At 51.1% G+C, this 27925-nt stretch overlaps 2 protein-coding genes across 2 annotated transcripts; both read left to right on the top strand.

Annotated features, from left to right (window-relative positions):
- Positions 1 to 13320: 13320 nt before the first annotated feature.
- Positions 13321 to 14295, top strand: LOC115353392 (olfactory receptor 52B2-like). The gene has a single exon (XM_030042750.1). It carries the CDS (start codon positions 13321 to 13323, stop codon positions 14293 to 14295), a length of 975 nt encoding a protein of 324 aa, XP_029898610.1.
- A 7263-nt stretch (positions 14296 to 21558) lies between these two features.
- LOC115353278 (olfactory receptor 52B2-like) lies at positions 21559 to 22521 on the top strand. Its single transcript, XM_030042458.1, has one exon. It carries the CDS (start codon positions 21565 to 21567, stop codon positions 22519 to 22521), a length of 957 nt encoding a protein of 318 aa, XP_029898318.1. The 5' UTR covers positions 21559 to 21564.
- The last annotated feature ends 5404 nt before the right edge of the window (positions 22522 to 27925 follow it).

Genomic DNA, 27925 nt, shown 5'->3' with positions numbered 1-27925 from the left:
CCCTGCTCACTTCTGAGCTCTCCTCAGCCTCAATACCCCATCGCCGCATGGTTTTTACTGTTCCTCCTTTCAGCACCCGTGTTAGAGTTGGGGGGGCAGGCAGGGGCTGTGAGGCACGGGGCTGCCTGGGGAAGATTTCTAAACTCAGGATGTCAGCAGGACACCAGGTTCCCATGGAAAGCAGATGCAAACCAGACCACAGCTGGGGCATCTTTGATGTTCCATTAGCTGGTGCTGCTCTCGTAGTGGCAGGGAGCTCAGCTCCGGTTGTCCCTCCTGCTCCACGTGGCCATGATGCAGCATCAGCGCTGGGCATGATCTGCTGCTGCTGTGCAAAATAATGGGCAAGATGGGCTTTGAACGGTGGTTTGGCACATGCCCTGCAGGGCTGTGAGCCTCCTGGAGAGGAAGGCGATCCTGGCTGGGTGTCTGCTGCTGTTGGCAGGGTGAGCCCGGGCAGGACCTCCTCTGGCTCCCCAGGAGCGGGCAGACCCGTGGGGGGCACAGGAGCAGTGACTGTGCAAGGGGGAGGAGGGTCTGCTCCTCTGCAGCCCCTGGCAGTGTCTGGCCTTTCCTCTCCTCCTGGACTGTTAGGGCCATCAGAGAAGAAGGGGCTGGAGATGGCAGGGCAGAGGAGCTGCTGCCTGCTGTGCAGGCAGGGACGCCCTGTACAGAGCCTGCTGTGGCTCCAGGTGAAAGCTGCTGGGGGCAGCCAGGGAGGGGGCAGGATGCGTCCCCCAAGGGCCCCGGGAAGGGCTGTGCTGGGGGTCGGGTTGGGTGCTGCTGCTGGCTTGCGCTAACCCTGGGCAGCAGGCAGAGTGCCCCTTCATCTGCACGGGCTGCGGGAAGAGCTTCGGCTGTCACCGCAGCCCTGGAGCACCAGCACCGTCGTCCCACTATCCTCCTCCTCTGCACCCTCTGTGGCAGGAGCTGCTCGCACAAGGCAGCGCTCACCATGCACCAGAATACAGCCCCCCGGCCTCCTCCCCCAAACCGGCCCTGCAGCCCCTGGCTGGGATCAGGGCTCCCTCCGCCCCCCCCCCCCCCCCCCCCCGCCCCGTGGCCAGTGGACAAGCCATTCCCCTCTGTGGACTGGGGGGGGGGGGGGCTTTTGCTCACACCCCTCCCTGCAGAGCCCCCAGTGCATCCACACCAAGGAGCATTCCTACCAGTGCTCCCAGTATGGGAGGACCTTCTGCTTCCACTCCGAGCTGGCATCGCACCGGCTGTGCCACCCTGAGGAGTGCCAGTTCCCCTGCTGCACGTTCGGCTCCCAGGCGGGCCTTATCCTGCATGAATGCAGCCACCCTGGGTCCCAGCAGTGCCTCCGTGATGACTGTGGGAAGACCCTGGTGGGGCCAGCCGAGGCAAGCCAGCAGCAGGCAGGACATGCGGACAACGTGCATGGCTGCAGCCGCTGTGGGAAGGGCTTTGGGTGCCTGTCCGACCCCCTCACATACTGGTGGACCAGCCTGGGGAAGCTGCACCCCTTCAGGCAGTGGCAGAAATGTTTTGGGTCCTGCACTGACCTGCTGACACATTCTTTGAACAGGGCAAGCAGCGGGGTTGTGTCCTGGACCGGCCAGTGGTGTGTGCTCCAACACCTTGCTGCTGCGAGGAGCTCTGCCCATGGGATGCAGGGAGCATCCTCTGCCAGTGCAAAGGTTCCTCTGTCTGGTAGCAAAGTGTGCAGCCCCAAGTTAAGGATGTGCTTGACTTGCCATGTGGATGGGGAAAAGACACTTCAAAAGCATGAGCATCAGCCAGGAGGAACTCTCCTTGGATGGGGCTGAGCCACAGCAGAGGGGGGCAAGTCTAATCCAGGCCAGATGTCAGGTTTTCTGTACTCAGGTGCCCTGAGGAAGGAGGAGGAAAGTCCCTTCCTTGCACGTTGCAGGTGCTGGGAGGAAAAGGGCCTGTGCAATAAATAAAAATGATTAAAGAACCCTTGGAAACAATGGTACAGCAGCTGTGTTAGTGTGACTGCCTGGGCCGTGGTGGGAGCCAGCTGAGCTCAGCCTGGGAAAGCGAGCAGGTGAGGCTGCCCTGCTCAGGGCAGGGAGTGTGGACAGTGCTGAGCCTGACACATCCTCGCCCGCTCATTGTCAATCTGCCAGGCTTGCTCCTGTCACCGCCATCCCCGGGGTGATGAGCCTCTCAGCTTCTCTTTGCACTGAGATGGGACAGAGTGAAGAGGATGGCAATGTGCTTTAACCAAGTGTGCTTGGTGCGGGGGGAGGCAGTGATGGGGATCACTCCCACAAGACAGCACTGCTTTCCTAACTTCTTCCAAACATCGTTTCCTCTTCACAGTGTCTCTGGTTTTGCCTTTATGTGAAGACCAGGTTGCTGCACTGCTGCTCCTGTGCAGTTTTTGTGGTCCCTTAGGCGGCCACAGCCCTGGGAGCAGACTGAGAGGCTGCAGGGATGCACCAGTTCTGCACAGGCAGTCTCTCCAGGGGAGCTCTGAACCCTCTGTTGTTAAACCATGTGCACGTTAGATGCATACGCACACGTGTTGGTAGTGATGCATGGTAAAGCAGTGTGGACGAAAGCCGAAGGGCTTTGGCAGTGTTCGGGTAGCTGTCCTTAAATCTCTGATAAAGTCAGAGCTCGCTCCAGCTGTGGTGCAAACGCGACTTACCCGGGGAGGATGGCGGGGGTCTCAGTGAGCCCCTCACGATGCCACCGCAAGCTCTGCAGGGCCCGGCTGCGGGGGCTGCAGGACCGCTGCATTTCTTGCCTCGCAGAGACCTCTAGAGTTGGCTCTCCTGAACGCTCTCCTATAAACAGTGCCGTCCAGTCTCACCTCTTTTGCGCAGGCTGGAGCACCGCAATGAGCTTTTCAGGCTGGCTGCTCATGGAGCCGCACGCTCCCATTCCTCAGAGCAGCCCCAGAGAAGTCCCCTGTGTATGACCCACCTGCCTGGGAGAGCAGGGGCTTCCTCCTCCCGGTGACATCCTCTACTTCTGGGACTCTGTCCTTGCTCCTGGGCCTCCGTTCAGCCCGGCAGCCCCAGTGATGCAGGATGCCTGAGTGTCCCCCAAGGACGCATGCTGCATCCCCCAAGGAGGGCTCCTGCCCCCTGAAGCCTCCCGGTCCCTGTGCTGGCGTGGGGTGGGATGCGGCACGTGGTGGGGGAAGGGCTGGGGGCTGCTTTGGGTGTCTCCTGGGGACACCCGGCCGCTCATCTGGGGTGTGCGTGGCACTGGATGCAGGGAGGCAGTGGCCACAGAGCGGGCAGCAGGAAACTGGCCCTTGGTGGGAAGTGTCCTGGGCTGGGGAGGAAAGCCAGAGCTCCTTGTTTAAGCACCACATTAGCAGCAGCACATCCTCCATTTGCCGTACAGCTCCTGTTCTGCTAGGACACAGTGGCTCAGTGCTGGCAGAGCAGGCAGTGAGGATGGGACATTGTTACTGGCTGCAGAAGGAATTGCTGCTGGGAGGAAACCCAACTTTTGCCTTGGATAGCTCAGTGTAATTCGAATTCCTTCCTAAAGAGAGAGGTGAGGGGAATCTAAATGATGCATTTTGAAATGCACAATGCATAAGAAGAGAGACAAAAGAAATTTTTCTAATTCTTTGCATGGCTCCCATTGAAAATTTCCATGACTACTGTGGGTGTTACGATACCTTGTTACATAGCTATTGCCCTCCCAGGATCCTAGGTCCTTCTGCAAGCCCAGGGCCTCCCTCTCCCACTGCCTTCTTAGCCCAGGAGCCATGGGGAGGCATTCCCTGGCTCTGGGGTACAAGGGAGAGGTGGCCCAGGGGAAAGGACCCTGGAGGGATGGGGATGGAGAGGCCAGGCTGGGGGATCAGTGTCCTTGAGTGTTGCAGGGTGCTGCTCAAGTATTGTCTTTGCTGACACTAGCCTATGTCAGACCAAGAGTGACAAACAGGATGCATTCATTTCCTGCATGGAAGATCCTACCAAAGAGAAGGGGATTTTAAAGGCGAAACTTTAGTTTTGCGTTGTCGCGGTGCTGTGGAGAACATTGAAGCGCAGGCAGTTGCTGGCTCTGCCAGGTCCTTCTCATACTGACGTTTTGCACAGGTGAATGGGTCACCACTCGCCCCAAGCCTGAAACCAGCTGACGACCTGTTTGCCACACTCGGCTGGTGCAAAGCTCTGTGTACCAGAGGGGTGGAAGATAACAAACATCCTCATGTTTTTAATCAGTCCAGAGTCTCAAACACTCCAGTCCACCTACACAGGGTGAAGCCTGGCCCTGACTGTACCAGTCTGGGGAGGCGATGACCTGGGAGTTTGCTGAGACCCTGTCGTGGTTTAACCCCAGCCAGCAACTAAGCACCACGCAGCCGCTCACTCACTCCCCCCCCACCCAGTGGGATGGGGGAGAAAATCGGGAAAAGAAGCAAATCCACGGGTTGAGATAAGAACAGTTTAATAGAACAGAAAAGAAGAAACAAATAATGATAATGATAACACTAATAAAATGACAACAGCAATAATGAAAGGATTGGAATGTACAAATGATGCGCAGTGTAATTGCTCACCACCCACCGACCGGCACCCAGCTAGTCCCCGAGCGGCGATTCCCCGCCCCCACTTCCCAGTTCCTATACTGGATGGGACGTCACATGGTATGGAATACCCTGTTGGCCAGTTTGGGTCAGGTGCCCTGGCTGTGTCCTGTGCCAACTTCTTGTGCCCCTCCAGCTTTCTCGCTGGCTGGGCATGAGAAGCTGAAAAATCCTTGACATTAGTCTAAACACTACTAGCAGCAACTGAAAACATCGGTGTTATCAACATTCTTCTCATACTGAACTCAAAACATAGCACCGTACCAGCTACTAGGAAGACAGTTAACTCTATTCCAGCTGAAACTAGGACAGACCCTCTCCAAATTTGGGAGGGATGAGGGGAGTTTTCATCCCAGACTGAGCCGCCTACCAGAAGCAGTAATCCTCTGGCAGCCTTGTCTGTGCTCGGTGGGAGCATCGTCCCGCAGTTCACGTATCTTACCATCTGCATGTTGCTCTTTAGGTAAAGAGTGTCAGGAAATATTCACAGTGCATTCCCACGGAGCACTATAGTTAGCAGGGTTTCCAGCTGGCCACAGTATTCCTCTGCACTGGCTTCCAAGAGGCGAGAAGCAAGCACAGAGCTTTCTCCACTGACTTGACTAGAAAGGGCCTAAATCAGGCATGCAGTGGTTTGCAGATCAGCTTGTGAGGCTCGTGGTGCAAGCCTGTGGTGGGCAAGCGATTCGGGCCCTCCAGGTTAACTTCCCTGGCAGGAGCATCGCTCTCCACATCCCGCTGCCCCACTGCCTGTGCCTGCGCACCCCTGGCCCTTGTCTGGGGCAAAGCAAGAGCGTGTTCAAAGTGGTGCTGAGATCTTTATTTCCCACAAATGGCAATGCAAGCCCCTGCCCATCCCCTCCCTTGATTTGCCCATATTCTCACTAGATGTTTATAGTCTGCTTCTGCCTCATTTTGGCCAAAAAAATGTGTCTAATCCCCTCCATGACTAATGACCTGGGCATCCTTGCAGACAAGTTGCCTGTTCCACCCCACAGTGAGAAATGGGACCTCGTGGAGGCATCAACCAGAGGAGGGGACAGAGGCAGGACCAAGGTCCCCGAATGCTGCATGCATGCGTCCGACTGTGTGCAGCAATGGGGAGGCAGCACCGAGCCCCCGTGCCGGGCAGGCTTGGTGTGGGGGGGTGATGCTCAGGGGGACGATGGACCCGGGGTCTGTGATGGCTCGTGTGCATCCCACCCGGTCATCTCTGCTATCCCCTCACTGGCTGCTGGGGCCGTTGGAGCCCCGTGGACCCTGTGGTGGTGCACGTCCATCCAGAGGGCACCTACAATGACAGGGGAGGACAGAAGGTCCATGAAATAAATCCTGGGCTTTGCCGCTGAGAGCATAGTGTGCTGGGAATGTGTTCAGAGCATGCTGTGTCAGGCAGGAGGCCAAAGCTCATCCTGAATTAAAGGACTGTGAACTAAAATAATATTGATCTGGAAGATATTCCCTGCAGCAGGTACGATAGAAACAGAGCTTGTTTCTGTACTGCAGCTGTGTCCATCAGCTAACAGCCCTCAGTGCAGACATGGCAGACACCGGCTGAGCCTGCAAGGCTTGTACAAGGACCTGTAGCTGCCTGGGACAGCTCATCTGGAGCTTTGTTCGGTGCATTGCAATGGGAATGGGGCCCCAGGCACACCCAGGGCCACCAACTGGTTTTGAATGTGCTCCAGGGAAGGGGATGGTTGCATTTGTTTTGCCCAGGTGTTTCCCAGAGCTGTCTTTGGAGAGTGAATTCCTGGAGGAGATATTGCTTTGCTTGGCATCATGCCTTGGTGTCCTGCGGCCCCGTGCCCAGCTAAGACCAAGCTCCAGTGCTCCATAGTGGATGCTGGGGGAAGATGGATTGCTCGGTGCTGACAGCCGAGCTGCTGAGAGATGCCAACCAATGCAGGGACCGAAGCCTGTGCTCGGCAGCACTTTGCACCCCTGCACAGGTCGGGTGACAGCAGGAGGTGCAGAGCAAGGAAGAGGTTGTTTTGTCTCCAGGTTTCTGGAAATGCTTGAAAACAGGGAGCCAGGACTTGTGTTCCTCAGGCATGTTTTCTCCTGGCGGCAGATTTGTGCCAAGAATACGTGTGTGGGAAAGTGCATAAACTGTTAATCTGCCTTGACAGGGACACAAGGGAATATCCTTAAATGCCAGAGTAGGTGCTGCTGGAGTGGGTCGGGGCCCAGGAGTCCTCCCAGGGACCCTGTCCTGAGTCCAGGGAGGGGGGCAAGTCTGGGGTGCAGCACCCGCAGTAAGCCCTCCCCCTGCGCAGCCTCTCATCTCCCACGCCTGCCGTGCAGCATGCCTCTGTCCATCTCTGCCGCCAGGTCACTGGGCTTTAATCAGGAACCAGTTCACGGGAGACAAGTACTTTTTGTAGCTTCTTTTTTAATTCCCCTGTTGCTGTAGACTCTGCAGTTCCTGCTGGGCAAGAAATTTAACAATTCTATTAAGAACTGAGTGAAAAAAACATTAATTTGGTGTTATCGAGGCTGAAGCCAGCCGCAGTGAAGCATCGCAGCTGAGGGAGCGGGTCAGCTGGCAGAGCTAAGGCTGGGAGACTTTCTATGTGCTGGATGTGCAGTGCAGCCCTGCACCGTCCTAGTGACAGGCGGTTGTAGTAAAAGAAAAACAAAGCAAATTTAAGGGAGTGAGAAGAGGTTGTGTACTCCCTCGTTCCATCATTTGCCATACCAGATTTCAGAGAAATAATGGGAATGCTAAAACCCCCAGTGTTTCACATGAAACAATTTTACATGGCAGGGAAAAGGTATTCAGGTATTCAGTCTGTAAAATGAGGCTACCATTGCACTTGATTAGAAATACTTTAGCTGCTAAAACATTTTGAAGTGCTGAAATAAATGACTGCCCAATAGTTTCTGAAACAAATATAATTCCCATTTACTTCTGGCAAGATTACCCTTTGATCTTTAAAACTGTGGTTTGTTTAAATATGTGACAGAGGATATAAGTTGGGGTGTCATTTTTTGTAGGGAAAAACTTGGCAAGCAAACAGAACCTTCTTCCATATATGCACATGAATGTTTGAGACAGATTAAACTCACTTAACTTAAAATATCTTTTCCTGTAGTAGTCATTTCAGGCACCAGCAGAGGAAAATGAGCACTTTCAGGAGCTATTCATCTTCTACTGCAGACAGCAGCTCCTTCCCTGACTGTGCCCTATTTCTCTGCCAGCTGTTGGGGGATGAGGTGGTTCAGATGATGCCATCTGCAGCCTGGTGGGTGAATCCACTGCATTTACAGGTTGGCAGTCTCAACAATTTGTGTTTGCTTGTCTGCAGTCCTGTTGCTTGAGGGGAAGAACCAGAAAACCACGATATGCATCCCTGCTCCACCGCTTACGCAAGAGAAGGTGCGGATGCTGGTGGACCGGCCTTGCTGCAGCCCCTGGCATGGCTGGACACCCACTGGCCAGGAGCGTGGGGGCAACAGCTGTCAGACCAGACCCCAGCCACGCATCGCTTGTGGCTTTCAAGGGACTGACATAGGATGCCCCACTTTGGGTGTCAGCTCTCGCTTCCACCCATCCCCATTGGAAGCCAAGCCAGTTCCTAGGGATCGTGTTGGACCAGATCCAGTTGTGGGGTTGTGCTGATGCTTTCTGCTGCTGTTCCCCAGATGTTTACACCATTGCTGTCATTACTGTAGGTGGGGGAAAGGCTCTGGTGTCCAAGGTGTACACATCTCCAAGAGATGATGCTCTTTGGGCCTTGGACCCTGCAGCCTGTGCTGTTGTGGTACTTTCAGACTCTGCCTTGAAGGTCACCTGCGTGCTTTTGGTGAGTCAGTTCTTCAGGCAGCATCCTGGAAGTGCCACGACAGAACTGGGTAACACTGACGAATGGATACGGCACGGGGCTGGCACGGAGGAGTTGCTTCTCTGCCCTTCCCATGCCTGGCTTGCTTGGCAGCCAAAATACAAGTTTCCAGGGTGGAGACCTCTGACCTGTGTTTGTCTCTGCTTTCAGTTTTATGCCATTCCTGATCAGCATTTCCCTAACCTGATTTTTAAATCCCCAGAGATGCAGACTCCATTCCCTCTGGAAGTGTTCACCTCTGACTTTAACTTCCTAATGTTTTCCCAGTGTCCAACCCCAGTAGTAAATACTGTTCTTTGTTTCTGGACTCCCCCAGGGACAGCAGCACCCCTGCCAGTTCACAGTAATGTCACACATTTGCAGGCTGTTATCACATCTCCTCCTTTCTAGACAACAAGAAATCGCAATATAAAGAAAGAGTTTCCAGGTACCTGAGGTGGAGCAGGCAATTCAACCCTTGCAGCACAGGCAGCTCTTTGGTGCTTACTGCCCGGTGCGTGGCAGCTTTGGGGCCACTGCTCAGACATGAACGTGCTGGCAGTCTGGGCTCTGCTGCCGGGAGGGCAGGTTGTGCCTGCAGCCCCTGCCCGGGCTGGAGCTCCTCGCTGGCATTGCGCTCGGCAAGCTGGATCCACCCTCAAGGCATGGCGACGGCTCAGTTCTTCCCCCTGTTTGCTGGGTCCCTGCGACGCAGAGGACAAGCCGTGCTCTTCTCTTCTCTGGTGTCTGCCATACGTATATGAGTTTTTGCAAGAATAAAAGATTTTTAACCTGTAACTTTAATATTTTTGTAGTGTCCTCTGGAGACACGTTATCCCTCACTAGCGGTAGAGACATTTTTTGGGAAGACACCTGGATTTTCAGCTTCCTCTTTAATTAGTGCGTAGCTAAAGAGTACCCCACCTTTTCTTAAAAATACCTTCTGATGTGAAATCTATGAAATCCGAATTCCTCCCTGTTTCTAACAGCTAAGTGGAACAGCTCTTCCTTGGTCAGAAAAGCTTTGGGCCAGCTCTGTTCCATAGAAACCACAGGGAGAGAAATGAAAAGGAAATTAAAAGCCATACGCTGATAAGATGAACTTGACACGTGGGCTGGAAAGATCTCCGGCACCTGCAGGTGCCAAAACGCGAGGCATTGTCTGACGGGAGAATGATTATCAGACCAGGTGACAGAAAACAGGTGGGTTTTCTGGTACACAAGCCCTCCTCAAGATTTATCCTGGGTCCTGCAAACACCGAGATGTTCAGGAGTGTTGGACCATTCCCACAGAAACCGAGTTTCCTCGTGATGCCCTCAAACGCCTCACGCTGCTGTCCGTCATAGGGGGATGGACAGGCACTTTCCATCCTCCCCCCCAGCATCTCCTGCTGAGGGCTCGGGCTGCCACAGGAGTGACCAGCGGTGAAAAAGCACAAGCCCTGCCTGGGCAAGGCTTGTCCCCCCCGCCGTTGTGCCACGCTGAATTCCCTGGGGATATCTTGTCCCCCCTTTTGCAGGCTCCCTGCCCTTCACACCACGGGTCTTCTCCTGCCCGACCCCGCTGCAGCAGCAAGGACTGCCTGAGCCCCAGTGAGGCACCAGGCTCCATCCCCCTGGTCCGGCATCGACACCCCGGGGGCACGGGCAGCCCCCAGACCCGGGGGTATTCATGTGTCTTCCCTGCCTGTCCCAGCAGGCGCTGCAGGGATCCAGCCTCTCACTGGCAGCAGATGTTAAATTGGAAATTACTGCAATATTTCAGAAGCAAATCCACCTTCCTGAGCAAACATATCGACAGGGACTTGGGCAGGACCGAGTGCGATTGCTGTTATTAATGGCACAAAAGCAGCATCCAAAAACTTGCTGGGTGTTTTCCAGGTAGATAAAATCTGGAGCTCCGGCAGCGAGGGCTCAGCACACGATGGGCAGGGCAGGGCAGTTTGGTGGGGGGAGACAATCCATCCTTATATATGACTGCTAAAAAACCAGAGGCATCTCTTTTCTGTCTGCCTGTATTGGTTACATATTATTTCTGAACCTGAGGCACTACAGCACTGAAACAAAATGAGAAATCATTGAATGATGAACACTTCACTGCAGGCCAAGTTATATAGAATTCATACTCCTTTGTTTCATCAAAAAAATACAATTACTTTTAATCATTTTGATTTGGTCCTGGGATGAAAAAAAATCATTCATTCATACAGTCCTATGTTTTCAGACCCTTTTTTCTGCTGCATTGATGGGTCTTCAACATGTTGGTTGCAGGCAAAGTATTTTCAGATCACCTTTAATTCATTTTTTGCATCTTTTGAATAGACAGAGTTATTGTTTCAGGTTTTTTTTTTTTCCCCACCATCGTGTACTGTAAAAATCATTTTGCAATAACAGTATATTATAAATTATACAACTGTGGTGTTTCTGTTTTTCCAGTTGATGCCAGTTCAGGCTAGCAGTTCAGTCTGTGTAGAAATCTCTGCAGCCTTCTCTGTTTTGCAACACCATCAAGGCAGCTTTATGCTCATAGCCACTCACAGGCTTTGTTATTTGTAGATCATTGACCATGGGCTGGAGTCAGGCAGGCAGAGGAACTCCTCCCACAGAGGCACATGGCAGCACGAGCAAAACACAGAGGCTGTTTTGGGAGGTTTCATCGGTATAAGGCAATTTTCACCCCGTGGGGGATAAAACACTCCCAGACATCAGAGATGCTCCTCTGGAGCCTGGGAGCGCTGCTCGGGTAGTGTGCTGTGCCGTTCTCATTCTCAAGTCTTCGTCATGGTCGGGAGACGTAGCTGGTGCCTAGGCAGGGACAGAGTAAAAACACTTGCAATGCAAATGATGGAAAAGCAGGAAATATCTTGACTCACCTGGGAGTGTTAACTGCTGTTAATCTTTAATGCACTAGCAATTTAAACTTCCACAAATCGACGTGCTGATGTTCCTTCTGGGATTCAGGAGGGGGAAGGATTAATATCATCGGCCCTCGGCAGCGCAGACAGGGATTTGCACTCCCTTGCAGCTCTGCACTGATCAGGGCTGAGGTTCCTCGTTCCTCTTTGGGGCTGCCCTTGGTGAGTCATTTTATATTAAACACTAGTGTTTGGGGCAATGCTTTCTTGTTTGAAAAGAATGAAAGGAAGTAAAGCTGCGGGTGAGAGAAATATATTTCCATATCACTAAGAAGTGGAGGTGTAAAGTCTTGCTGAACTGCTTTGTAAACCATATCCAGTCAGGCACTGGCTGGCTGGCGTTGGTGCCTGGGAACGTTCCCAGGCTGATTTAATTTACAATCATAGACCTAGCCTATCTTTATTCACCTCTGTTGAATTATGTGGTTTTAAAAGTGGAAGAGGCAATTAGATAAATCTTTGTGATGAGCTGAAGATCTTTTCTATACTGACTGATGTTTTCAGTGGACTTGCGGTTCATAGAGGACAAGAATCCTTCTTAATGGAAATGCTTAGAAATGCAAACATGTCTTGCACTTAGATACCTGCAGTTTGCAATAAAAATAAACCAGGCTGCAAGCAGGTCTGAAGAATGAAGGTGTAGCTTTGGTCCAAATCAAACTAATTTTCCTGCATCCCAACCCTGGCCTAGGCTTTTTCTAGTGTATGATAGAACATGTACAGGGGATGGGGTGGGCCTACAAGCAGGGGCAAAATGGGGGGAAGCACATAAAACCAGCAGTCCTGCAGCGTTCCTTCTCCTCAAAACCCTTCTTGTGGAAAAGCGTCCACAGAGGACTCTGCAGGCTTGGCTTGTTTGCATTATTCAAATCTGCAAAAATACCCTTAGGCTGATCAGCCCTTCATGGGACTGTGCTCCGAGTTCAGGCTACCATGGCACTTTGGGAACTGGGAAAACTGCAGGAGACTGAGCTCAGAGGCTGGAAAGGTCTGGTGTCGGCTGAGCATCAGTGCAGAAGTCTACACTCGGGGTATCTCTCCAGAGTATTGCTATGACTTGGCTGCCCTGGTAGCACTTGTCTTGCATTTTGGGCCAGCACTTCTTCATCCAGAGATCATGCTGTGTACTCCACTGTGTCTTTGCCCCTCTTTACAAAGGAGACGAAAAGGAATGAAGGAAAAGGCAGGGAATCTGCCAGGTAAGAGTTGCTCCAGGTTATTCAGAAGGTCTGGATGTGGGCTGAAAGTCCAGCCTAGCTCTCCCCTTTGCCCCTTGGGGTTTGCCAGTGTTTGGGTCTCTGAAATCCCTGTGGGAGGGGGAAGAAGCACAAAAAGCACTTTGTGGTGTTTGCAAACAGGTGAACATGTTTATATAGGTGGAAATACAGGGAGTAACGTGTCCCGCAGAAGTTTCAGGGGTGGTCACAACCTTCAGAGGTTGAGTTGAATGTCAGCCACATCCAAGATGCTTATCAGTGTTGGTACTGGTACAGTTTTTATTCCTATCTTAATATTTGTGCAAGGAGCTCTCAGAAGTGAACTGGTCACTGATCAGTAACAGAGTGAGACATTGTGTTACTTCATCTCCCTGAAGAAACACACAGTCCTAACAAAGACACACGGCTTTCCAGGTACACACAGATATATAGCCTGCCGTCAGTGACAAGGCAAGTAATTATGACTTTTACAAGCCTTTCTCTGACAGTGGATAAAGTGGAGGTAGAAAAGGACCTGGCCTGTTTTGTGGTGGAAATGGAGGGACAGAGAAGATGTTTTTCTTACAGACACAGTTCGTAGGGTTGATAGGAAAGAATGAATAGATTCCTTGTACAGCAAAACACAGCGAGTCAACCCCTCGCCCTTCAGAAATGGCTCAGGTTGGAAGGCAGTTGCAAATAGGACATCGTATGCACCAATTTGTACACATTTGTAGGTGGTCATGGGCTAACACCGGGCTCCCCAGGCATTGTTTATCCCTTCTCTTTCTTGCACAGAGCATAGTCAGGCTGACACTGAGGACTGAAGCATCATGTATGAGCTCAATGAAAGCAGCTTCGATCCTATCACCTTCGTCCTGACGGGCATCCCGGGCATGGAGGAGTCCCACATCTGGATCTCCGTCCCCTTCTGTTTGATGTATATCACTGCGGTGTTTGGCAACTCTGTCCTCCTCTTTGTCATCATCACGGACCGGACCCTCCATGAGCCCATGTACCTCTTCCTTGCCATGCTGGCTGTTGCTGACCTCATGCTTTCGACCACAACAGTGCCCAAAATGCTGGCGATCTTCTGGTTCAGTGCCAGGGAAATTTCCTTCGATGCCTGCATTACACAGATGTTCTTCACCCATTTCAGCTTCATCGTGGAATCGTCCGTTCTGGTGGCGATGGCGTTTGACCGGTATGTGGCCGTCTGTGACCCGCTGCGGTACTCTTCAACCTTAAACCCTTCGGTGATCGGGAAAATAGCTGTGACTGCCGTTGTCCGGGGGTTCTGCATCATGTTCCCACCCATCTTCCTCCTGAAGCGGCTGCCATACTGCGGACACAATGTCATGCCCCACACCTACTGTGAGCACATGGGCATCGCCCGTTTGGCCTGCGCCGACATAAAAGCCAATGTCTGGTACGGGCTGACAACAGCTCTTCTCTCCTCCGGCCTGGACGTTGTGCTCATCGCTGTCTCTTATGCTCTGATCCTCAGGACGGTCTTTCGGCTTCCGTCCCCGGAGGCTCGTCTCAAAACCCTGAGCACCTGCGGCTCTCACCTCTGTGTGATCCTCATGTTCTATGTGCCCGCCTTTTTCTCCTTTCTCACGCACCGGTTTGGCCACCACATCCCAAGTCATGTTCACATCCTCCTGGCCAACCTCTACGTCGTGGTCCCGCCAATGCTGAACCCCATCGTGTACGGGGTGAGGACAAGGCAGATCCGGGAGCGCGTCCTCCGCCTCTTGTGCCCCGCAGGGGAGTGCCCCTGCCCCGGCTTGGGGAGCAGATGCTGAGTGCTGCCGGAGGGATGGGGGACATGGGACAGGATCTGGAAAGCAGCACTGAGCGCTGCAGCACTTTTTGCCCCGGAAGAACAGGTTTGCCCAAGAGGTTCAGGAGAAGCTGAGGGTGGTGGGATTTCTGGAAATGTGGGCTTGGGTCATCAGCCCCTTCATTGCTACCGGTTTCTCCTACAGATTCTTCCCCTGAATGGTCTATCTAGCAAAGACTGGGCGGAGTTCAGCTGAGGAGCATCAGGGCTCTTACATCTGCTGATTTACCATCACTTACTGCTGGCGATTTTGTTTGCTGTCCTACAGCTTTGTTTCTGTTTGTTCCTTCACCTGTTATCTCAGTGCCTAGACTGTGAACACCTCGTTGGTCATCAGACCGGAGCCTGGTACACAAACCATAGCTGGATGGGCAAAGTGCTGTTTACCATGGCACAGGTGGTGGTCTATCCTATCTTCATGGGTATAGCTTGCATTTCTGAGGGCCCCTGGCATCTCTTACTGCTGAAGGTGTTTACATGCTGAACAGCCCTGTGAGGTCAGGAAAGGCTTTATTGTCCTGTGTTTAAGGGAAACATATTCCTTAAACCATGATGTCCAAAACTGAATTCAAGCCTCTAGAGTGGAGTGCAAAAGGACAATGGTCTCCTACATCCTACACATACCACAGAGACATTTTCTGTCTGCAAGAACACTACACTGCTGAGCAGTGCTCAGCGTGAAGTACACTGCACCTCAAGATCCTTTTCTGCCCATACAGCTGGCTGATTACCCACCACTTCTTTGTTGCTGTACATTTGATTTATCCTTCAACACCAAAATAGCTTTGTTGCACCTTTTCTTGTTCCTCTCATTGGTGTATGTACCAGTTACATCAGTAATACCTTATTCTACCTGAAGTCACTGGCAATCTGCCTCAGACAGTTGTGAAAAGCAGTGCAAACATGAAGAGTGAGGAGCAACAAGGACAGTTCTGCGCATCTGTATACAGTCTGAGTTTAACTTCATCATCAATCTGACCAGCAAGGACAGCCCTTTTCCTTGCCTTTCCCTTCCTCAGCAAAGACAGCAATGCAGGCTGTCAGCATAAACTCATCTGCTGCCTCTGCTTTGGGGAATCATATGAGCGGCAAGGTCAGAAAGAGGGGAGACTCTCATCTCAGTGCAGTGAGCACCAGCACTGCTAAAGTGTCCCAAGTGCACATAAAGACCCATGGGGAGAAGGGAGTGGAGGCAGCACTGGAGACCTCAGGGGGAAGCTTGCCAGAATTTTAGGTCTCTGCTGGAAGATCAGTGTGCTCTGCACCACTTTCAAGGTGGGGTTTTGTTGCGTCATTATAATATGGAGGACAGTGGAGACACTGGCACCAGCAGCCACAGTCCTGTAAAGAGTCTTCTGGTTCCTGCAGCCTGGACTACAGCAGGAATGAGCTGTGCCCATGTGGCTGGAGCTTCTCAGTCCCATGGAAAAGTCACAGCAACGCTCCCATTTGCCTAGCTCTCATCACCAAAGCACAAAGGTCCTCTTGTCCAGTGCTTTGCATAGCATTGACTTGGCAGGCAGTGCACGCTCAGATGGGACCTGTCTGTCGTCTCGTCCTGACAGCAGAGTCTTGATGGCCATTCTGGCTCAGCTGTTAAATGCCAAGGCTTCTGAAACCCAATGCAAAAATTGCAGTGTGAGTTGTTGTTGGCTCTGAGTAGGCGATGCTCTTGGTGCTTGCTCAGGGCCCCAGAGCGCAGAGATGGCTGCAGCAGGTCTCAGGGTGTCCTCCAGGGAGGTTGGGCAGCGTGGTCCTGGGAGCAGCTGAGCCTGCTCCCTGCACAGCCCTGGCTTGGCCAACATGCAGGGTTGCAGAGGTCCCACTGCTGCCCCTCCATGAACTCCTCTGGCTCTGGTGGCTCCCAGGGGTTGTTAAGCATTAAACCACCAGTATCTTTCAAAGCTGTGGCAGCAGTCTCCTTTCCACCATGGGAAGGAACTCCAGGATGAGGAAGAGGAGGGAATGCACCAGAGACCTTTCCTTCATGCTTTCCTTCATGTTCTACTGGGTGGGATGCTGAGACAAATGCTTGCTTCTCCTCTCTGCATCATACCCACTGGCAGCTGCACTTCTCTCTTACACACCGTTCTGGGGCACGGGGCTCTGGGCACTTTTTGGTCCCCTCCTGAGCTCAGGGGCTTCCTTGGGTCTGGCCAGTACAACTCTTCCTCATCCAGTCAGCAACCAGAGTCTTTTGATTGCAGCAATTAGGGAGCCCTTTCTGAAGGCTCATGCTCTGCAGTCCAGCTCTCACAGCAATGTCAGGAGCCGGGATGCTCTGACCCTGTGTCAGCTGTGAGACCTGATGAAAGGTCTGGTGTGTTCATGCCCATAGTGACAAGATGGAGCAGATCATCCAGCCATTTCTGCAGAACATCCTTTTTTCCCCTGACCAAGAGAGCAGAGGGCACTTGCCAAGCCCACAGCCTCACTGTGCTGCAAAGACATTTCAGACCTGCCCATGGTGGGGAAGCTGCCTTGAAGGCAACCACTGCCACATGCCTGGACCTCAGAGGTGCCTACTTTGGAGGGGCTGGTGACCCTCGAGATGCCGGGGAATGCCTCTCCCCAGCTCTGGGCTCCACGAAATGTTGTGCCTGCATCAGGGATAGGAGCTAGCAGGTCGCTGAGGGTGCGGCTGATCAAGCCCAATGTCCCTGACTGAGAGCAGGAGCAACAAGTGCTCTCTGGGACCAGGCTGAATGACGCAGGAGATAACACTGATAGAGCAACCAAAACCCTGCTCTGCTCCAGTCATTCTGGTAACGCTGCTACAACTTCAAAAGAAAATGGAAAGAAAGAGATTAATAATGTCAGATCAAAAAACCCCCAGAAGTTCTTAACTCTTTCAACAAATTTCTTTTTTTCTTTGGTTTTTTTTTTTTTTTCTGATTTCATCAAAGGTGGGAACCCTGTGACAGGCACAGGGGAAATGAAAGTCTGTTCATTAAAAGCTGTTTGCTTAACAGTGAAGATAACAGAGCTTGTCACAAAAGCTGCTCATATTGTTGGATTTTTTTAATGTCCTCAAAACATTTGTGTTTGTGTTGGCTTTCTTTGCAAAAGAAAGGGTATTGACACAAAGCAGTCTGCGTGATTTCTGATATGAGACGGAGCTGTGAGAAAGAAAATGTGTCAGGAGAGCAAGTTGTTATAGGCAGCACATGAATGCATTTAGGCAGAAATAGATGCTTTAAGGTCTTTAGGGCATGGAGGACCTGGAGTAGCTGCACAGCAGCTGTCACAGGGGTTACAGCAGATTTGGAGGTACGGGTGAGATGCGAGACAGCTTGTGACTGCAAGAGACTTGTTTGCCAATTCAGAAGGTCTCCTTCAGCCCTGCCTTCCTACCTGAAAACAAGAACTTGTGACAAAGCAGCCCTCTGCTGAAGAGTTTTCTTCTGAAAGCCTTTTGGCCAGCTTTAGTAACAACTGAGCTGCCATCTAAATTTGTCAATATTAAAGAACAATATTGCTTACCAGTGTCTCTGTTACACACTTTAACTCACATGGTTATTTCTGCCACCTTCTTCACTGCTTCCCCTCTTTGGCCTCTCCTCAGCAATGAACTTAAGCGCACACTTAACTCTGAGCACAACAGCAGTGCAGCTAAAACGTGTGTGCTCAGAGGTGGCATGAGTCTGAGCAGGGTCCTGAGAAGGGACTCTTTTATAAAGGCGCAGGAGTCTTGTGCCATCATCATCTTCATTGTGGAGCTAGTGGGAGGTAGATCTCCCTGGGCAGGTGCTGCACAAATGCCAAACACCTGCCTCCAAATTGCTTCCAAACCAAGTATAAATAATGGAAAATAGGTAGGGAATGGCACTAACAGGACAGGCCTGGCCTGCATGCTATGTTACTGCACTACCCCGCTGGCACTTTGCATGGGGTGGTGTTACTCCAGTGAGTGGTCCTCAGCATGCAGGGGATCCTCTCTCAGGGGCAATGCATTCCTGCTGGAACCCATGTTTTCACTGGCATTTTAGCAGCCAGCTTGGTTGGGATGGGCTGTGTGTCATCGTACCAGATGACTGCATTTCATGGAGCCTTCTGCTCTGGGTTTCGAAGAACAGTTTTATACAACTGAGGAGGCAGTTTTAAACTCACAGCCCTTGCGCCACTCTGCTCCTTGGATTGATGTGGCGGCCAGGTCAGGGAGCAAACTGCACAGGCAAATGTCCCTGGGTCAATGAATCACTAGCTTAGCAATTCATGTCCAAAGGGGCATGCATAATGGGATATTAGCCAGCTGATTGGGAAGATTTATATTTCTAATGTGGTTAAAATGTTAGCTTAATAACTCACACGAGATGTGAAACCAGAACTTCTGCACTTTTTAATTTTCCATTCTTGAAAGACCTATTATTTTTTAGCTCAGTTGATGTGGTAGGCTATTTGTAAGCATGTTTGGATTGCAGGGACACTTTTCTGGGGAGGAGGAAGGGATTTTGACTGAAGTTTTTTCATGGCATCCATGTAGCACATGCAAAAAGTGAATGAAATCTCAAAAACTTTGGGAGATAAGTGGAAGTCAATGGAGTTACTGTAAGAAACACCCCTTTGTCTTCAGTGAATGCATGGTCAGGCTTTTCACGCTTACGTGCACTGAGAAGCAGTCAAGCCTGCACCTGAAGTGGAGATCATGCTTCAGGTTTGTGCTGAGTCAAGCTCTAAGCATATGCTTTAAAGGAAAATGCTCTTCAGCTGTATTTGAATGCTTTGCTGAATAGACAGAGACAAACACAGCTTTCATCATGAACAAAGCCTTGAGTGTTCCGAGTTAAAGTACCACATTTCCATTCATTTTTATTGCTGTTTATGAACAATGGTGCTTTATTAATTGTTCTTCATCTGCAGAGCTCTGTGGGTAATAAATTAGAGTAGCAAAGCTTAATGATTTTACTTCGTTTCACCTCCATCATTATAATGTCTTAGCAAATGTTAGTTAATTAATAAAAATCCCCACTACACATACAGGCAGATAATAAATAGCACATTACTGTAAGCTGTCCTGCCTAAAATGAGATGGTAACTCGGCAGCCAGGATGGAGTTATTGGTTGACTGGTTTGCTCTCATGTATTAGAGGTCCCTGTTGGTCCCAGAGGTCCCTGACAGCTCCCCTGAAGGGTTGTGGCAGTCAGGAAGCTGCTGATTGCTGTTGCCCTGACCCCACTACACAATCTGCTCAGGGTGTCTGCAGCTTTCTAGAGGAGGAACAGTAGTCCAATAAATTTGCTGCTCTCTTCTAAAATCAGAAATGAGGACAAAATCAGCTAAAAAGTTTATAATAGGAATATCTGCTGATGTCTATGTCAGAGCTCCCAAATTCCTCTCCATCATGGTTCACAAAAAGCTAAAACAGGTCCTGGTCCCAAAGCACTTTCAGTCTAGGACAAGGATGAGGGTAAAACTCATACCTGATTGACAGGTCCCTGCTTGCCCCAGGCTGGCTCATGCATAGCCCTGGGAACCCCTTTGGGATCCAGGACCAGGCAATGAATTTTGCAGAAGTTACTGTGGTCAGGGTGGTGATGAGTGATGGGGTGGTGAGGATTCACTGAGGTTGCTTCAGGGACAACCTGAAAGTCTGCAGGGCTTGTGCAGTCCCCACCCAATTAGCACAGTCGTAGGAAATACCCAGGGAAAATGAACTGGTGGTGTCCCCAGTGCTCTTCGCCACCTGCGTCAGGATATGAGCAGCACCGTCCGTGCCCTGCGGTGCCCCAGCGCACTCTCCGGATGCACTATAAACACCCCAGGCTCAGGCTCTGTCCGAGATGGATCCCATTGCTGGCACAGAAGGTGGGTGATTCGGCTGGGTCGCAGCACTGTTGTTTCAACTGGGCTTGGTGAAGTAGAGATGGATTAGAGAGATGGGGGATGGCAGGGGTCCATGCAGGATTTATTGTGTGATACCTTTGCCAGAGATACGTAAACATTTCCTGGCAGCGGTTCTGGCTGCATTATCCCAAACTCCCTGCATAAGTGTGGCAGGGAGGGCACGGGGCAATGTGTTCCTCAAGGGGATGGAAGTAGCATGCTCCTCCTGCTCAGTTCTGCCAGACACACTGGATGCAAAGGGATTTCACTTGGAGTGAGAATGGACTTGTGTTCTTCTAATACTTGAAGCCTGGGTGGGAGCTAGTACAGCAGTTTGCCTGTAAATTTTCCATATTCTCTAAAACAGCAGTCCCCAGTGCCAGGGAGTTCAGAGGGTTTCATTATTTATTTTGTACTGGCTCAATAGCACCTGGCAATCCAGCAGCAGCTCAGATCCCTGGTTCGTACTCCATGGACATAGTGCATAAGGTGGCAGCTCCAGACACACAGCTGGTTAGTCCCCATGGCACTTGTAAATCCCCTTTTAGACCCTGGACATTTTGATAATGCCCTGCTGCTGGTGGCTTTTAATTTTGTCTCTTTGCATCTGACAAAAGAATTTCTCCAGATACCTGGGTGATCAGACACTACCGTCTGGGGCTCTCCTACGAAGCAGAGCTTTTGGGATGAAAGGGGCTCTCCCCTGCCTTTCGCTCGCCTTGCTCTTGGTGGAGTGAGCTCACACACAGCTGCAGAGACAGACCTTTCATAGAGGCAGACACAGGCAGGCAAAATCCCAAGGAGAATAGGGCTGAACCAAGCTCCTTGTGTCCTGATTTCGTAGGTAGCTTTCAAACAGCTCTGAGTCACTAAAGTGGGGTGTCCCAGAGCAGGATGAGCAATGGACATGCCTCCTTTGTGGCAGTCATGGGAGAGTAAAGAATTTTCCATAATATATTTCCAACCCTGGAGATTTCTCAATTGCAGCATAAATGGTGGTCACATCCAAGTATGTCACCCAGAGAAGCATTTATGCGATCACTGTTTCAAGAGTGAGTCTCCTGTATATTTTGCTCTAGTTCCCAGCAGCTGCAGGCAGTTGCAGGCAGAAGACTCCTTGCTTCAGAGACTCAAACGGCAGAAATAACAGTACCTAGCCAGTATGTAGGGACCTGAATAGTGGAGAGGAACCCTGATGGAGTAAATTGCACAATATTTAACACTTCCAGATAAAACATGGTTCAGAAGTTTAAGTGTCTGTGCCTTGAGCAATGCTAATCATGAGTTCAGTTCCCCTTTGTATCCCGGATATAGTTCAGCTGCTCTTAGAGCCTTTCTTCCCACGTACCTTCCTACCATTACACAGCTCCTGCAAACGACGAACAACATGAAGTGTTGCATCAAGTCATGTCAACACCCAATGTCTCAGGTTCCCACCCTGCATTCTTCATCTTGGTGGGGATACCTGGGATGGAGAAGTCTCACACCTGGATCTCCATCCCAGTCTGCATGATGTACTCTGCTGCCCTGCTTGGGAACTCGGTCCTGCTGCTCACCATCGTGAAGGAGCACAGCCTCCATGAGCCCATGTACATCTTCCTGTGCATGCTGGCAGTGTGCGACCTGCTGTTGTCCACTGCCACCGTGCCCAAAACCCTCAGCATCCTCTGGTCTCTGTCCACCCAAATCTCTTTCAGTGGCTGCCTGGCACAGATGTTCTCCATCTATTTCGTTTTTGTGGCAGAGTCGGCTGTTTTACTGGCGATGGCCTTTGATCGGTACATCGCCATTTGTGACCCCCTCCGATACATGACCATCCTGACGCGCTCTGTTGTGGGGAAGGTTGGTGTGGTGGCTTTAATCAGGAGTTTCTGCATCATGTTTCCCCCCATCTTCCTCCTCAAGCGGCTGCCCTACTGCGGGCACAACGTCATGCCCCACACCTACTGCGAGCACATCGGCGTGGCCCGCCTGGCCTGTGCCGACATCTCTGTCAACATCTGGTACGGGGTAGCTGCTGGCTTCCTTTCAGCTGGCTTGGACGCCATCTTGATCATCGTCTCCTATGCGCTGATCTTCAGGTGTCTCTGGGGGCTGCCATCCCCACGTGCCTCCCCCAAGGCTCTGCACACCTGCGGCTCCCACCTCTGCGTCATCGCCATGTTTTACACACCGGCCTTCTTCTCCTTCCTAGCGCACCGGTTTGGCCAACGCGTTCCTCAACATGTCCTCATCTCCTTGGCCAACCTCTACGTTGTGGTGCCGCCCATGCTCAACCCCATCATCTACGGGGTGAGAACAAGGCAGATCTGGGAGCACGTGGCTCACCTGCTCAGGCTGGGGGGCTTAGGCAGCAGGGCATAGCCGGGCAGGCGGGAACGGGCAACCGGGCTGGTCTACCAGTGAGAGGGGTGAAATGAAGCTTTGAAAAGAGGCAAGTGAATGAAAGACAGTGGGGACCTGGCAAATGTGGACCAGATGGGAATGTTTTCAAGACAAGTGTGTTCAGCAGACATCAACATCCAACCCATAGCTCTGTTGCAGAGAGGCTGGACAGGTTCCCAGGTATACTGGTAGTTCTGGTGCACGCCTGCTGACTAAATTTTGCTGAATTTTACAGACAGCTCGGGCAACCCCAAAGTCTCCAATGCACCTCAAACTTCTTTATATTGTGGTGCACATTTCAATTCAGATTTTGCCTGTGAATATTTCCATTCACATTTTCAACTGCAGATTCATCCTGTCCATAGCCTTTGGGAACAGGACTCAGGCAAGTGGAAATCAGCAGGTCTGGATAATGTGTGCCTGGGGGGGTCCAGAAGAGCCGGTGGAGGAGCCACCAGGCCTGCAAGTCATCGTCAGGTATCCCCAGGCTTAGCAAAACTAGTGAAAAAAAAAAAGAAAACAGAAAAAAAGAAACCCTTTCTGAGATGTGCTAATATTAAAAAGGAGAAATGGGATTATTGAAGAAATTTGAAACTGCTTAGTATGACATTAGCTCCAAATAAAATAATGGAAAAGTGAATATGAGACTTGATCAATAAAGTGTAAAAAGGGCAAGAATGTAATTAATGGCAGTCAGTACTTATTTTTGGTGTTATCTTCTGTAGAATCATGTCATTTCATTTTCTGATGACTTCCACATTTGGGTGATAAAGTTACCCGAAGGCTGAATACAACTGTGAGTATTTTTTTATTGTCAGAATATTGTGATATATACCTCATTATAACAAACAAACAAACAAATAAATAATAAGTAAAGCAGATGTTAATGGAGTTTGGCTAACTGCAAAGTCTTATTTCAGTGATAGCTCCCCACTGAGAGCTAGTTTTCCGTACATTTCTGGGGTCATTCAGCAGGGACTGATTGGATGTTGGGTCTGATGCTATATATGATCGTTATCAGTTGTGTAGAAGCAAGTATAAAATCATTGCTAATAAGGTTTTTAGATGAGGCAAAGACAGCTAATTTAATAGAGGTGAATGCAGTATCATACTCCTAAGGAGGAGGGGTACAGGCCGTACCAGAGAAGGGAGCTGCAGTCCCAGTGGAGGTGGCTCCAGAGGAGCTCAGGCATCCGAGGGAAGGAGCGTTTTGGTGGGGGCACTTTGGCTGATGCTTGGCCAATGTGAGGGTCCCAGTGTGTTCCTGTAGCTGTGCAGGGGTGATGGTGGGCAATGCAGGTCCATGTTCCCCTCGGCTTATTCTCAGTTACTTCACCCAGTCCCAAGGTCCACATTTTTGAAAACTTATGGTGAGCTGGGAGGAAACCTCAGTGCCTGCTGCTGTTGGTGGGATGGGGAGGCACCAGGGGAGGGACGAGCGGAAGTTGGAGACATGCTGTCTTCCAGGACAGGTCCTGCTCCTTCCCCCAGCACACGCCAGCGCTGCTCAGTCCCCATGAAACACCTCTCCCACTGCTGCAATAATGAGAGGGGTAAGACGAGGGGGAGAAAATCCGGAGAAACCAGCACTTTGATCCAACTCTGCTCAGCAGCAATAATGGCTGAGAGTTGGTTCACAGTCCTCTTTTAATGAAAATGAAAACAAAGCATTTTACAGATGCTTTATGGTGTTATGAAGGGGATGAAGATGGGTGATCACAGAAGTCCTTTGTGGTGTTAAAAGCCATGGAAAATAAGCCTTCGGTCCTAGGAACTGCTGGAGGTCAAGACAAGCTCCTCTGAGTGTCTGCTGAGCAAATGGGAGGGCATCTGGTGACTTCAGGTAAGACCTGGGGTGCTAATTGAAATTAAGCAGCATGGTCTTCCCCCTGGGGTGAGTTATGAAGGGGTGAATTTCCTTTACCTACGTTAGCATTTCTGTCATAAAAGCAGAATCCATCATTTTCCCCATTGTTGTTTTTGTGAAGTGCTTGACCTTTTGCAGAGACAAACTCCTCCCTCATACCTACTGCAAGTGCACGGGCATAGCCAGGCTGCCGTGTGCGGACATCACCATGAATGCCTGGTGTGGTGTCATGATTGCTGTTTTTGTGACAGGTGTGGATGCCACACTCATTGCTGTGTCTTACCTGATGATCCTCCAGACCATCTTTGAGCTCCCATCCAAAGGTGCCTGGCTCAAGGCTCTGAGCACCTGCAGCTCCATCTCTTGGTCATATTACTGTGGTACACACCAGCTTTTTCCTCCTTTATCGCATACCATTTTGGGCACTGTATTCCTAGGTCTGCTCTTATTGTTGTGGCCAATCTCTGTGTGCTTTTTCTTTCCCCATGTTAACCCCCATCATTTATGGAGTGACAAACGAACAGATTCAGAGGAGTGCAGTCCAGGTGCTTTACCAGTGCCACAACTGTGGCCGAGCAGGCGTCCTGCGGAGCCCAGCAGGCAGGAAAACACTTCTTGGGACTTGGATACCAAAGTTACGTTTTCCTTTTGAATACATTGAGACATGTTATTCTAGAAGTGACAACTTCTGCTTGGCTGGGGGACTGGGCTGAGCTGGACATAGAGTGGCCATGGCCAAAGCCCAGATTCTGTGCACTGGGCTGGACTGGGGGCTGTCAGCCTGCCACCAGCTTGCTGGTCAACTGCTCCCTCGCTCCGCTTCCTCAGACCTTGTATGAGACCCCAATACTCTGTCCTAGCTCGTGCAGACCCCCAGGTCTGCAGCACGCTGTGCAGGGTTAGTCGTGCAGAGAAGAGCAGTAGGCAACAGCATCTACACCATAGCAGCAAGACCTGCACCATGAGGAGCTTCATCTTTGAGCGGCATCGGCCCGCAAGTGCAGCCTTCGGGTTTGCCACTTGGGCTGAAGCACCTCCTCCTTAACACCTTGAAAGCTTCAGCTCTCCAGCAGCGAGGCTGGCAGGAGGGGTTGCAGGCAGGGGTATTTCTAATGCCTCTCTAGGTAGGCTAGGCTTCCTGCACAGACAGCAGTGTGATAAATGAATTTAGTCTCAAACAGGATTCCAATCAAAGTTTACAATTTATTAAATGAATAAAGGCAAGCAAACAGCGCTGGGTGCGTCACGAGTCCCTGCTCTACCAAGACGCACGCTGTGAAGGACAACCCAGCTTCTTTTATAGTCTAACATTAGTTACATATTCATACTAGGCATGTCCTTCCAAGACTCTCCACCTCCTGGTTGTGCAGGTGCAGTAGTTCTCCTAGAAACTTCTCGAACTCTCCTCATTGGCTGAGGGGTCTTCAGTTCTCCTAGAAACTTCTCGAACTCTCCTCATTGGCTGAGGGGTCTTCAGTTCTCCTAGAAACTTCTCAAACTCTCCTCATTGGCTGAGGGGTCTTCAGTTCTCCTAGAAACTTCTCGTACTCTCCTCATTGGCTGAGGGGTCTTCAGTTCTCCTAGAAACTTCTCGAACTCTCCTCGAAACTTCTCGAACTCTCCTCATTGGCTGAGGGGTCTTCAGTTCTCCTAGAAACTTCTCGAGCTCTCCTCATTGGCTGAGGGGTCTTCAGTTCTCCTAGAAACTTCTCGTACTCTCCTCATTGGCTGAGGGGTCTTCAGTTCTCCTAGAAACTTCTCGAACTCTCCTCATTGGCTGAGGGGTCTCCTATACAATGTATCTCCGACCAAGCTCCTCACTGCTCGGGCATGACAGCAGACATCCTGTGCAACAGGCGGCACCCTGCACAACACCAGCTGTGGCCATCAAAGCCTAAGCAGGTTCGCAACAGACACCTTCCCCCCAACAAATGCATATAACAAATTGCTTACACACTGCCACTTCAATACACCCTCTATTCATACATACTAAAGATCACCCTGTTCGTAACCTCGCTTAATACTATGATAAATGCCTCAGTTCTCCCCTAGGATCTCTTGTTTAACACTGCGCAGTTAACAACAAAACCGGTTTTGGGCTGGCAAAAAAGAACTATATGCATATCATCTGTTTCCTCCCGGCCTGCGGTTATACGAGGACCGACAAAATGGTTAAAGATTACATATACAGTGAGGGTCACATTTTATTATGCGGCCCTAGCATTGTTTATATTGACACGAATCAGATGAACACGTTTCACAGCAGGAACAGCTTTCGTCTGGAAGGACAAACACAAGATGAGCTACATGCAGAGACCCTTGCTCCCCCCACTCAGCCCACCTGGGCTGCAGATGCCCAAGGCCAGCTCAGAGGAGCCACCTGCACAGCAAAAGCCTGTGGTCAGTGATTTCCACCCCGGCACCATCCTGCTCTGTGCCCTGCCCTGTGCAGATGCTTTGCTCTCCTCACAGCTGACCGGGACGGCTCCTCTCAGACGTGCCTTTCCTCAGGGACCACTGGGGTGGCCCCCCTCAGCGGTGCCCACCAGCCCCAGAGGCCAGACAGGCTTTTCTGACATGATGCATAAAGCAGGTGAGGAACACTCTGCCTTCTGTGGGCTGTCACAGCGTCTTCCCACCCAGATGTCTGTGCTGGTGGGAAGAAGAGGGACGAAATGCAGCCTTGTGGCACACTCACTATTCGCAGTGCACCGGCAGGGGTGGGAGGGCAGGAGTGGAGGACATTGTCCCCCTCCTGAAGGTTTCCCCTCCGAGCAGGGGAGGGGTCTGAAGCCGGCACAGAGAGGCAGGGGCAGATGCACTCTGCTTTTGCTCGTGCCCTAAATCCAGTCTGCTCCAGAGCTGCAGTGTGGCACCGCACCGCCAGCTGAAGTGGTTTGCAGACATCAACGTTTTGATGGTTTGCAAATAAGAAGTTTTGATGTTTGCATTTGTGCGGTGGCTTCCTATGTGTGTGCCCACAGGTTAGTTGTGGCGTCTGCTGTGCTTAATGCAGGTTAATGTGGAAGGAGACATTTAATCTGAAAAACCTGCAGCAGTGAACCTGCTGGCTAACAGAGACAGGAGAACAATCTCGCCAGTGGTCAGTGGCACCGTGTGTTGAAACAGCACTGCCCTAGCTGAAGGCAGAAATGGGCAGCAGCAAACCCTCCCAGAGCAGCAGGTAAGTGCAGAGAAAAGGGCCGGATCCAGAGGTCTGCTCCAGCAATTCGTGGCTGTTAGGAATGCTTTAGTGCAGCCTCTTGAGGGCTGGGGTGTACCCCAGGGGTTGCTCTGTCTTGCGCAACACGAGCTCAGGGAATAAAGCACATCTGACCAGAGACATTTTAAAGATCTCTAAAAAAACACCCATTGCTGGGCTCAGTGGAGGATAAGCTGGTGGCCTTTGGCCTGGCTGACATATCTGGGGCTTGTAGTGATCCACAGTCTGTTTTAGCCTTAAAACAAATTGCTAGGGAGGAGCAGGCTAATGTCAGTCACGCAGTGCAGTGAGGG

Source organism: Aquila chrysaetos, chromosome 19 (assembly GCF_900496995.4).
Source record: "Aquila chrysaetos chrysaetos chromosome 19, bAquChr1.4, whole genome shotgun sequence".
NCBI lineage: Eukaryota > Metazoa > Chordata > Aves > Accipitriformes > Accipitridae > Aquila > Aquila chrysaetos.
Note: the sequence above shows the minus strand (reverse complement) of the source record. Positions and strands in the feature narration are given on the sequence as shown.

What these genes read in the sequence shown, in the direction of transcription:
- LOC115353392 (XM_030042750.1), top strand. Translation starts at nt 13,321, where the DNA reads ATGTATGAGCTCAATGAAAGCAGCTTCGATCCTATCACCTTCGTCCTG.
- LOC115353278 (XM_030042458.1), top strand. Translation starts at nt 21,565, where the DNA reads ATGTCAACACCCAATGTCTCAGGTTCCCACCCTGCATTCTTCATCTTG.